At 47.8% G+C, this 12,792-nt stretch overlaps 1 protein-coding gene across 2 annotated transcripts in view; it reads left to right on the top strand.

Moving 5' to 3' along the window:
* Window positions 1-631: 631 nt before the first annotated feature.
* Window positions 632-12,792, top strand: part of COL20A1 (collagen type XX alpha 1 chain) — an 88,174-nt gene continuing 76,013 nt past the window's right edge. For both annotated transcript variants that reach the window (XM_066586349.1, XM_066586350.1), the window contains exons 1-2: window positions 632-667; window positions 4,663-4,745. In XM_066586349.1, coding sequence (XP_066442446.1) covers window positions 4,673-4,745 — 73 coding nt within the window. In that variant the 5' untranslated portion in view covers window positions 632-667; window positions 4,663-4,672. The remainder of the gene's footprint in view (window positions 668-4,662; window positions 4,746-12,792) is intronic.

Raw genomic sequence — 12,792 nt, 5'->3', positions numbered from 1 at the left:
TCTGTATTGGTAGTCACTCAGCTTTTCCAGACCCCACCTTGTTCTGTAGACAATCGCACATCTGTCAGCCCTATTTTGTTTCTTCAGTAGGCAAATGGCCATTCAGGGGTCCTAAAAAGTTGGATGAGCCTTCTTGTTTACTCCATAATGGTCCCCATATTGGTTGTCACCCAGCTTTCCTAGACCGTTAGTTAGTTCTGTAGTGAATGATACACCCGTTATTCCTGTATTGGTTCTTAAGTAGGCAAATGGCCATACAGGGAGTCTAGGAAAGTTGGGTGACCACTATTGTTTAATCTGTTACAGTCCCCATATGGGTTGTCACCCAGCTTTCCCAGACTTCTGCCTAGTTTTACAATGAATCACACATCCCTCAGTCCTACACCACTCCTTAAGTAAGCGAAAGGCCATTCAGGGATCTAGGAAAGTTGGGTGATCCTTTTTGTTTGATCCGTCATGGTCCCATATCAGTTGTCACCCGGCTTTGATTTTAGGGGAGATGTGGATTCTCTGGCTGTCAGGAAGTGTGCTGTGTGCAGGAGGGGTGGGCTGTGGAGATGCTCTGCAGGGTTGGGCGGAGGGAGGTGTTGGGATATAATGTGTCATCCTTCTGTATCCCACAGACACTGAGCTGGGACCCTCCTCGTATCATGGAGTGACGCTGGGGGTAAGTGACGGGGTGGGGGTATAATATTACCTGCACCCTACACAGGGGGAGTAGGAGTTATTAGGGGCAGAAGACGTGATACTTATAACACTGCTTCTGCTATTATCTATATAATATATTGCATATCTGGGCACTGTGTGGCACTATTATTTGGGCACTCTGTGGCACTGTTGTGTAAGCACTCTGCAGTAGTATTATCTGGGTTCTGTATAGAAGGATTATTACATCAGCACACCACATAGCAGCATTATGTCGATATTCTGTGTCAATGTTATGTGGGCACGGTGTGGCACTATTATCTGGGCACTATGTGGCACTGTTTGGTTCTGTATGGCTCTGCTGTGTAAGCACTCCATAGCAGTATGATCTGGGTTCTGTATAGGAGGATTACATGAGCACACCATACTGCAGCATTATGTGGTTATTCTATGTCAATATTATGTGGGCACTGTGTGGCACTATTGGGCACTCTGTGTGGCACTGTTGTGTAAGTACTCTGTAGTAGTATTATCTGGGTTCTGTATTCAAGAATAATGCCAGCACACCACATAGTAGCATTATGTGGTTATTCTGTCTCAATGTTATGTGGGCATGATGTGGTACTATTATCTGGGCACAGTGTGGCACTGTCGTAAGCACCGTGCAGCAATAGTACATGAATTCTTTGTGGAAGGATTATGTCAGCACACCATATAGCACTGTGTGGCACTATTATTTGGTCCCTGTGTGGCACTGTTGTTTAAATACTGGGCAGCAATATTCTGTGGGTTCTGTGTGGAAGCATAATGTCAGCACATGGCAGCAGCATTTTGTGATCACTGTATGTCTATATTATGTGTGCACTGTGTGGCACTATTATTTGGGCACTGCATAGCACTGTTGTGTAAGCAGTTTACAGCAGTATAATCTGGTTTTTCTATGGAAGGATTACATCAGCACACCCTATAGCAGCATTATGTAGTTATTGTATGCCATTATTATGTGGGCACTGTATGGCGCTACTAAGTACTGTACAAGATTATTATGCAGCATTATGAGGGCACTATATGGTAGCATTATGTAGTCAGTGTATGCTTTCATTACTGTGGCACTATTACTATAAGGCTTTATTATGTAGGCAATGAACAGTTGCATTATATAGATACTACACTGCAGGATTATGTAAGCACTGTACAGCAGCATTATGAGGGCACTACCAGGCAGTATTATGCAAGCCTTATACAATAGCCTTATGTACATATTGTAGTATTGCATAGGCAATGTGCAGCATCATTATGTGAACATTATATGGCAATAATATGTAGGCACTGTACAGCAGTATTATGTGGACACCATTACTATATGGCAGTATTATGCTTGGGCTGTACAGCAGCATTATATAGCAATATGGTCGCATCATGTAGGCAATATACAGCAGCATTATGCAGACACTGTATAACAGTACTAGCTAGGCAATCTACAGCAGCATTACAAAGGCAGTATATATGGTAGTATGGTACAAGCAATGTATAGCAGTATTATGTGGGCACTATATGGTAGCATTATATAGGCAAGTTACAGTCTCATTATATAGCCACCACACTGCAGGATTATGTAGGTAATGTACAGTTGCATTATGGAGGCACTATCTGGCAGTATTATGTAGGCAATCGATGGCAGGATTATTTGGGCAGTCTAGAGCAGCATTATATAAGCATTATGTGGACACTTTATAGTATTATTATCCAGGCAGTTTGTGGAAGAATCATGTTGGCACAGTATGGGGGTACTTCAGCAGTGGATAGCACTACTATATGGGGTAATTATGCCACTACTGCCCTCTATTTCCTAAAAATCTCATAGAATAGGGATGGGGGTTGTAGTCATACTTCGTCCAAGGACTTCCCATCCTCATCACTAAGCATTGTACATCCCTGCCCTAATTCCCGCAGATCTCAGTCAGCGTTATCACTAGAATCAATCAGGTCGGCAGCAGGAGAGATTCCAGCCGGGAATCACAGAGTCACATATTACAAGTGCCGCTAATGAGTCCATAAAACTGTACTAAATATAACCACATCTGGGGCTTTGTTACAGTGTACCAGAGCTCTCCTGTAGTGACTTGTGGACCTGAGTCCATTTACTGACAGCAAGCAGAGCTCTGGTGAGAATACATTGTACTCTATAGACTGATGGCTCAGTGGGCTGGCTGTCAGCAGCAGTCGGTACCCCTGACCACTCGCTGCTGTCCTACAGGTGGGCTCCTGTATGTATGGAACCCAGTTGGGGATCCAGCATCACTGGGCATGTCCATCTTTGCTCCATCTATGCCGAAGAAGCAGTCACACCGGGGCCCTTAAACCTGACAGGGGCCAAAATGCCCCTTTGTCCCATAAGAGGGATCAGTACTATTGAAGAAATGTAGTAATCTCAGGGTCTTGTCACAAATACTAGATACTGAAGAGGGGACACATTATGGTGGGGATACTGTTAGGAGGGGGCAGTACAGTGAGGATACTAAGAGGGAGGGGGTACATTATGGTGAGAATACTGGGGGGGGGGGCACATTATGGTGAGGATACTAGAGAAGGGGACATTAAGGTGAGGATACTGGTGGGGGACACTTTAGGGTGAGGATACTGTGGAGGGGGCATTATAGTGAGGATACTAGGGGGGGGGACACATTATGGTGGGGATACTGTTAGGAGGGGGCAGTACAGTGAGGATACTAAGAGGGAGGGGGTACATTATGGTGAGAATACTGGGGGGGGGGGCACATTATGGTGAGGATACTAGAGAAGGGGACATTAAGGTGAGGATACTGGTGGGGGACACTTTAGGGTGAGGATACTGTGGAGGGGGCATTATAGTGAGGATACTAGGGGGGGGGACACATTATGGTGGGGATACTGTTAGGAGGGGGCAGTACAGTGAGGATACTAAGAGGGAGGGGGTACATTATGGTGAGAATACTGGGGGGGGCACATTATGGTGAGGATACTGGGGGGGGGCACATTATGGTGAGGATACTGGCGGGGGGGACATTATGGTGAGGATACTAGAGAAGGGGACATTAAGGTGAGGATACTGGTGGGGGACACTTTAGGGTGAGGATACTGTGGAGGGGACATTACAGTGAGGATACTAGGGGGGGGGACACATTACGGTTAGGATACTAGGGTTGGGGGCACATTATGGTGAGGATACTGTGGAGGGGGGCACATTATGGTGAAGATACTGGGAATGGGACATTACGGTGAGGATACTGGCAGGGGACACATTATGGTGAGGATACTGGGGAAGGGGACATTACGGTGAGGACACTAGGGGGGGGGACACATTGTGGTTATGATACTGGGGAGGATGACATTATGGTAAGGATACTGGCGGGGGAGTCAGTGGACACATTACGGTGAGGATATTAGGGGGGACACATTACCGTTAGGATACTGGGGGGGAGGGGGGGGGACAATACATGAGGATACTGGGAAGAGGGCACGTTATGGTGAGGATATTGGGGAGGGGGACATTACAGTGAGGATACTGGGGAGCAATCATTACGGTTAGGATACTGGGGAGGGGAACATTAAGGTGAGGATACTGGGGAGTGGGACGTTATGGTGAGGATACTGGAGGGTGGGACAATACAGTGAGGATACTGGGGAGGGGGCATGTTACGGTGAGGATATTGGGGAGGGGAACATTAGGTGAGGATACTGGGGAGTGGGACATTATGGTGAGGATACTGGGGGGTGGGACAATACAGTGAGGATACTGGGGAGGGGGCACATTACGGTGAGGATATTGGGGAGGGGGACATTATGGTTAGGATACTGGGGACTGGGACATTACATGAGGATACTGGGGAGAGGGTACGTTATGGTGAGGATATTGAGGAGGGGAACATTTTGGTGAGGATTCTGTGGGAAGGGGGCGCAGTGCAGTGAGGTCTGTGAACAGGAGACATTGTCTCACAGGTTTCAGTGTCTCACCTGTCTCATTCCATCTGTCCACAGATCAGTCGCCATGACACTCCCGTCCCGCCTGCTCCTCCTCGCTGTCATGTTCATCCAAGTTGTTAGGTGTCACCAGAATGCAGGTAAGATAATGAGACCCCCGGGGGAGGCGCGCAGACTGTGCCCCAAGGCCCAAACTTCCAGCTCACCCAGACTGTGCCCCAGGGCCCCCAGTGTAATCTCATCCGCCTCCTGTGAACCATATTCTCTGCAGCTGCATCTTCTCCACAGAGATCACAGCGCCCAGAGGGGCCGTCACCCAGCTTTCCACAGACCCTGAGTGGTGTTTTATGTGTGTGCAATCGGATCCCGAGCTATGAGGCTGATAATAAGTCATTATGGGCACAGTGGTGGCTACAGTTATGGGGGGCACAGTGGTGGCTACACTTATGGGGGGCACAATGGTAGTTACAATTATGGGAGCACAGTGGTGGCTACAGTTATGGGGGCACAGTGGTGGCTACAGTTATGGGGGGCACAGTGGTGGCTACACTTATGGGGGGCACAATGGTAGTTACAATTATGGGGGCACAGTGGTGGCTACAGTTATGGGGGGCACAGTGGTGGCTACAGTTATGGGGGCACAGTGGTGGCTACACTTATGGGGGGGCACAATGGTAGTTACAATTATGGGGGCACAGTGGTGGCTACAGTTATGGGGGCACAGTGGTGGCTACAGTTATGGGGGCACAGTGGTGGCTACAGTTATGGGGGCACAGTGGTGGCTACAGTTATCGGAGCACAGTGGTGGCTACAGTTATGGGGGCACAGTGGTAGCTACAGATATGGGGGCACAGTGGTGGCTACAGTTATCGGAGCACAGTGGTGGCTACAGTTATGGGGGCACAGTGGTGGCTACAGTTATGGGGGCACAGTGGTGGCTACAGTTATGGGGGGGCACAATGGTAGTTACAATTATGGGAGCACAGTGGTGGCTACAGTTATGGGGGCACAGTGGTGGCTACAGTTATGGGGGGCACAGTGGTGGCTACACTTATGGGGGGCACAATGGTAGTTACAATTATGGGGGCACAGTGGTGGCTACAGTTATGGGGGGCACAGTGGTGGCTACAGTTATGGGGGCACAGTGGTGGCTACACTTATGGGGGGGCACAATGGTAGTTACAATTATGGGGGCACAGTGGTGGCTACAGTTATGGGGGCACAGTGGTGGCTACAGTTATGGGGGCACAGTGGTGGCTACAGTTATGGGGGCACAGTGGTGGCTACAGATATGGGGGCACAGTGGTGGCTACAGTTATCGGAGCACAGTGGTGGCTACAGTTATGGGGGCACAGTGGTAGCTACAGATATGGGGGCACAGTGGTGGCTACAGTTATCGGAGCACAGTGGTGGCTACAGTTATGGGGGCACAGTGGTGGCTACAGTTATGGGGGCACAGTGGTGGCTACAGTTATGGGGGGGCACAATGGTAGTTACAATTATGGGGGCACAGTGGTGGCTACAGTTATGGGGGCACAGTGGTGGCTACACTTATGGGGGGGCACAATGGTAGTTACAATTATGGGGGCACAGTGGTGGCTACAGTTATGGGGGGCACAGTGGTGGCTACAGTTATGGGGGCACAGTGGTGGCTACACTTATGGGGGGGCACAATGGTAGTTACAATTATGGGGGCACAGTGGTGGCTACAGTTATGGGGGCACAGTGGTGGCTACAGTTATGGGGGCACAGTGGTGGCTACAGTTATGGGGGCACAGTGGTAGCTACAGATATGGGGGCACAGTGGTGGCTACAGTTATCGGAGCACAGTGGTGGCTACAGTTATGGGGGCACAGTGGTGGCTACAGTTATGGGGGCACAGTGGTGGCTACAGTTATGGGGGCACAGTGGTGGCTAAAGTTATGGGGGGCACAGTGGTGGCTAAAGTTATGGGGGGCACAGTGGTGGCTACAGTTATGGGGGGCACAGTGGTGGCTACAGTTATGGGGGCACAGTGGTGGCTGCAGTTATGGGGGCACAGTGGTGGCTGCAGTTATGGGGGCACAGTGGGGGCTACAGTTATGGGAGCACAGTGGTGGCTGCAGTTATGGGGGCACAGTGGTGGCTACAGCTATGGGGGCACAGTGGTGGCTACACTTATGGGGGCACAGTGGTGGCTACAGTTATGGGGGCACAGTGGTGGCTGCAGTTATGGGGGCACAGTGGTGGCTGCAGTTATGGGGGCACAGTGGTGGCTACAGTTATGGGGGCACCGTTGCTGATACTATTATGAATGTAATCTCTATTTTGGATCTCCTGTGGCTGGCACAGTTATGGGGTATGGGGGTTGTCACCATTATAAGGACACAGTGCACTGGGACTGCCACGATTAGTGTATATCTGCCATTGTTAGAGGAGTAGTGTGGCTGTCATTGTTATGGAGGAACTGTAGCTGTCACCATATGAGGACGCTGACTGTTACTGTCGTGGGGTGCTGTGGCTTTTATTGTTATGGGGGCAGTGAAGCTGTCACCATTATGAAGACACCGTGACTGTTACTGTTACGGGGGTACCATGGCTGTCCCTGTTATGAGGACACGACTGTTACATCATGACTGTTCGGGTTCACATGGTGGTATTGTGACGCGGATCCGCACACGGAATTTGTCCTGTCCGTGGAATCCACATGCGGACGTCCAACATGGAAACTAGTTTTGCCGCATCAATAAGTGACCTGTCCATTTTCCATGCAGATTTTGCCCATTGACAGGACGAATTGCATGTGTTGATCCGCGCCAAAAACGGCTACAAAATTTGTGGATTGTTACGCTGTTTTTGAGGTGGCATTCGTTGCTGACAATTGCGTGTCTGACTCGGCGGTGTGAGCGCACCTTTAGGTGGGGACTGCTGCTATGTATTAAAATGTTTTTTTTTTATATTAGTCCATAAAGCAAAATTTAATTCGTGGTGCGAAGCATTTTCAGAATACAAAGCAGCTCATTTTTCGGTGCCCGCGGCGCTGCTACCTGACAGTTGGGGCGTTTTCAGCACATCTTTCCTATTTTTTGGTGTAGCGTAAATTGTGCCACATTTACACGTCCGGGCGCCTCTTTTGTAAATTTAGCGCAATTTAAGTCTGTTTTTGTTTTTAAACGAATTGTTGCAATATCCGCCAATATTCCTAAATAAGCTCCGCTGCGCCTCTTTCTGGCATGGGGGCGCCGTGGCTGTCATTGTTGTGGGGGCTCTGAGGTGGTCACTGTAGTCTGACAGCGCAGACTTAGACTAGACAGTATGAAAAGGCACCAGGTATATCAAAGCAGCTCCTGGGTGATAAACCTGCCAAATTGGAAGACTGTCTAAGTTTAGACAACTTTTTAGTTAGTGCCAAAAATTGTGCCAAAAACTTGGCGCAATTTGTTAAAATTTGGTGCAATTAAGGCCACACCTCCTTTGAAAGAACGCCCCTTCATTGGACACAGCAAAAAAATTGTCAAAGGCATAGAAAAAACGGCGCAATTTGCAACAGAAAATTGTTGAATTTTCAATAGTAAATAAGCCCCAGTACGCCACTTACTATGATGGGGGCGCTGCGGCTGTCATTGTTATGGGGGCACTGTGGCATCTAATAGAGTTGTGGGAGCACTGTGGCATCTCATAAAGTTGTGGGGGCACTGTGGCATCTAATAGAGTTGTGGGAGCACTGTGGCATCTAATAGAGTCGTGGGGGCACTGTGGCATCTCATAAAGTTGTGGGGGCACTGTGGCATCGAATAGAGTTGTGGGGGCACTGTGGCATCGAATAGAGTTGTGGGGGCACTATGGCATTGAATAGAGTTGTGGGGGCACTGTGGTATCTCAGAAAGTTGTGGGGGCACTGTGGCATCTAATAGAGTTGTGGGGGCACTGTGGGATCTCCTAAAGTTGTGGGGGCACTGTGGCATCGAATAGAGTTGTGGGGGCACTGTGGCATCGAATAGAGTTGTCGGGGCACTGTGGCATCGAATAGAGTTGTGGGGGCACTGTGGCATTGAATAGAGTTGTGGGGGCACTGTGGCATCTCATAGAGTTGTGGGGGCACTGTGGCATCTAATAGAGTTGTGGGGGCACTGTGGCATCTAATACAGTTGTGGGGGCACTGTGGCATCTAATAGAGTTGTGGGGGCACTGTGGCATCTCATAGAGTTGTGGGGGCACTGTGGCATCTCATAGAGTTGTGGGGGCACTGTGGGATCTCATAGAGTTGTGGGGGCACTGTGGCATCTCATAGAGTTGTGGGGGCACTGTGGCATCTCATAGAGTTGTGGGGGCACTGTGGCATCTCATAGAGTTGTGGGGGCACTGTGGCATCTAATACAGTTGTGGGGGCACTGTGGTATCTCATAGAGTTGTGGGGGCACTGGTAGACTTGCCCTTCTCTCCTAGTCTTACTGTTCAGGTGCTTTTGCTTCCCTGTTCAGCCCCATGCCGGACCATCAGATGTTCTGGACTGTCGGATGTTTCTCCGGCCCCCTTGTCTGTGTTTATACAGCTGTAATGGATGGATCCCTGTGTGATTATGTCGCAGTGTTATTAGCGGTTTCCGTGCTTTCGGTTGCGCTAATCCTGAGCGTTTCTTCGACCGCCTGACATCTCAGAAGACATTTGTCAGAAACAATTTAAGGGAGAAGTTTGTTGACATCCAATTTTCCGGACAAAGTTCTGAAATGTGTTTACTCGTGCGCGGCGCGATTCTCTCTGACCCCCGGTCACCGCTCTGCTACAATTAGATTCCGACCAAACACGCTCTGACGCATTCCTGGGCCGTGTCTGCAGTAACAGGGTGCAAGGAAGGGGCGCAGACCTGTCAATGTCACACTGTCTCCGACCCCCGAGTCTGGGTAACGGCCCAGCTGGGAACGGCAAGTGCCTAAGTGTGAGCCGGAGATAATGTCCGCCATTGTCCTCTGCAGACAGGGCACCCTTGTTCTTATGCTGAGAGGGCATCTCTGTTCTAAGAGGGCAAAGAGCGGAAATCCTAGAGATGGCATCGGATCTGAGGATTGTTAATGGGGCTTGTAAGGTCAAAAAAAGGAAGGGGGGGTCAATATTTATTATTCAGGAGTCTAGGAAAGCTGGGTGGCCAAACCCAGGGGAGCTTTAACTCCATCCACATTAGTTGTCACCCAGCTTAACCAGAAACAGATGAGGACAATTCACAGACTATTTTAGGGCAAATTGCTCTTTAAATGGGGTTCTCCAGGTTGGGGAAACCCCTTTTATTGAAAGACTTGCCCAAAAATAAGCCCCTGGAAGTTGTCTTGCTGCAGGTTCACCAGTGATCAGCTAGGATCGCCAAGTGAAGTGTTACATTTCCCCACAGCGCCACCACAGGAGAAATGAAGGATTACATGATGCACATTAAAATCATTGAGCTGTCCTTGTGATGTGTGAATATGTTGATATATGTAATCATATATGTATAGCTGGTCTAACTTATGCATCACCTGTATATAGTGATATAGAGCATGCTGGTATAACCTGGGTATCTCCTGTATATAATTATATATGTACAGCTGGTATAAGTTATACATCTCCCTGTATATAGTGATATGGACCATGCTGGTATAACCTGGGTATCTTCTGTATATAATTATATATGTACAGCTGGTATAAGTTATACATCTCCTGTATATAGTGATATGGAGCATGCTGGTATAACCTGGGTATCTCCTGTATATAATTATATATGTACAGCTGGTATAGGTTATACATCTCCTGTATATAGTGATATGGACCATGCTGGTATAACCTGGGTATTACCTGTATATAATTATATATGTACAGCTGGTATAAGTTATACATCCCCTGTATATAGCGACATGGACCATGCTGGTATAACCTGGGTATCTTCTATATATAATTATATATGTACAGCTGGTATAACTTATACCAGCTATTCATATTTGAGTACATACAGTACTTACCACTGCATGTACTCCTTCTCCACTCCCCGACACTGTCAGCGCACTGCCGGCCAGACCAATCACGTGGCCAGCAGTGAACTGATAGACTGCAGTTGTGACCAATCATAACTACAGTCTCTCAGTGGAAGGGAGGAGCATGCGCCCGAGGAGTCTGCAGCCTGAAATTGGCTGCAGGCTCCCCCAGTAATGGCCCTCATATCCCGGAGTGCCACCCACAGCTGGTCCACGCGCCACAGCAGTAAATATGTATATGGGAATGGGCCCCCGTTTGCTAAGGGGCCGGATTGCAATTGCGACCCCTAGCGGCATGTCAGTGGTTTCTGTACTGGGATAAGCTCCCACATCACCTGACAGCACAGTACTGGTGGGGGCCAATACTTTTGTCAACATAGTGTACCTACCCATAGTCTACCCAAAAAACTACCCATACCACTACCCGTTATAACTACTCAACCCACTACCCATAGTCTATCAATATGACTACCCATACTGCTACGCGTTAAGAATACTCAACTACTAATACCCCTAATTACGCCAATGCCACCTCCCACAGTCTACCCATACAAATACCCATAGTCTAGCCATACTCTATAGTCATATCTACCCATAGTCTAGCCATACTCTATAGTCATATCTACCCATAGTCTAGCCATACTCTATAGTCATATCTACCCATAGTCTAGCCATACTCTATAGTCATATCTACCCATAGTCTAGCCATACTCTATAGTCATATCTACCCATAGTCTGGCCATACTCTATAGTCATATCTACCCATAGTCTGGCCATACTCTATAGTCATATCTACCCATAGTCTGGCCATACTCTATAGTCATATCTACCCATAGTCTGGCCATACTCTATAGTCATATCTACCCATAGTCTAGCCATACTCTATAGTCATATCTACCCATAGTCTGGCCATACTCTATAGTCATATCTACCCATAGTCTAGCCATACTCTATAGTCATATCTACCCATAGTCTGGCCATACTCTATAGTCATATCTACCCATAGTCTAGCCATACTCTATAGTCATATCTACCCATAGTCTGGCCATACTCTATAGTCATATCTACCCATAGTCTGGCCATACTCTATACCCATATCCACCCATAGTCTGGCCATACCCTACTACCCATAGTTTGCCCGGACCCCAATACATACAGGCTGATAATAATATCATCACTGATCTTTGGTTGTGATTGGCCCCAGAAGCTTTTTTGAAATGTTTGTCTATTTTCTGGGTAGACCTAAAATCTCCATTATTTGGGCCTCTTTGCTGCCGATCCAATATACTTACATGCTGACAGTCAGACAGATCCTCTTTACACCAGTTGTGACATTTACACACCCAGAAGGGTTAATCTCTTGCAGAAGGGAAGATGTAGCTTTCTGAGGACAATGAATTCAGTTTTTCTGTGAAGATGGAAGGAAGAAGAGACGTCATCCCCCAGGCCAAAGTCATAATGGATGCTCTGACTATTCATGTGTTACTCCCAGCAGCGGAGGAGGGGAGTGGTTGTTCCCCATCACTACATCTCTGATCTAATGTGAATTGTTCTGCACTTTGAAATGTGTCCCAGCGCCCGAAGCAGCGATGCCCACCACCCAGCGCTCTGCCGCCTGGCATGTGCTGACCATGCTACAGCTGCTTAACCTCCTAGATGTGATGAGATTGGGCATTGTCAACTCACTGTGCCCGCAAGGGGCGATAGTCCAGAGACAGAGCGGACTGGTAGTAAAATCACATCCATATCAGTACTCAGACTCCTCCAGCCGTGTGGGAGATCTCTAGCATCCAATTTATGGCGCTTTCCACCCTGATAGAGCTCAGAGGCTGATGGGAAAAGACAAGCCCTGCTCAGATCTCATAACTTCTATCAAACCCTCATCTATCTATCTATCTATCTATCTATCTATCTATCTATCTATCTATCTCATATCTATCTCATATCTATCTATCTCTATCTCATTATCTATCTATCTATCTATCTATCTATCTATCTATCTATCTCATATCTATCTATCTATCTATCTCCTATCGATCTATCTATCTATCTATCTGTATCTCATATCTATCTATCTATCTGTATCTCATATCTATCTATCTATCTCCTATCTATCTATCTCCTATCTATCTATCTATCTCCTATCTATCTATCTATCTATCTATCTCATATCTATCTATCTATCTATCTATCTATCTATCTATCTCCT

Source organism: Eleutherodactylus coqui, chromosome 13 (genome assembly GCF_035609145.1).
Source record: "Eleutherodactylus coqui strain aEleCoq1 chromosome 13, aEleCoq1.hap1, whole genome shotgun sequence".
Lineage (NCBI taxonomy): Eukaryota > Metazoa > Chordata > Amphibia > Anura > Eleutherodactylidae > Eleutherodactylus > Eleutherodactylus coqui.
This window is presented reverse-complemented; position numbering and strand designations above follow the sequence as displayed.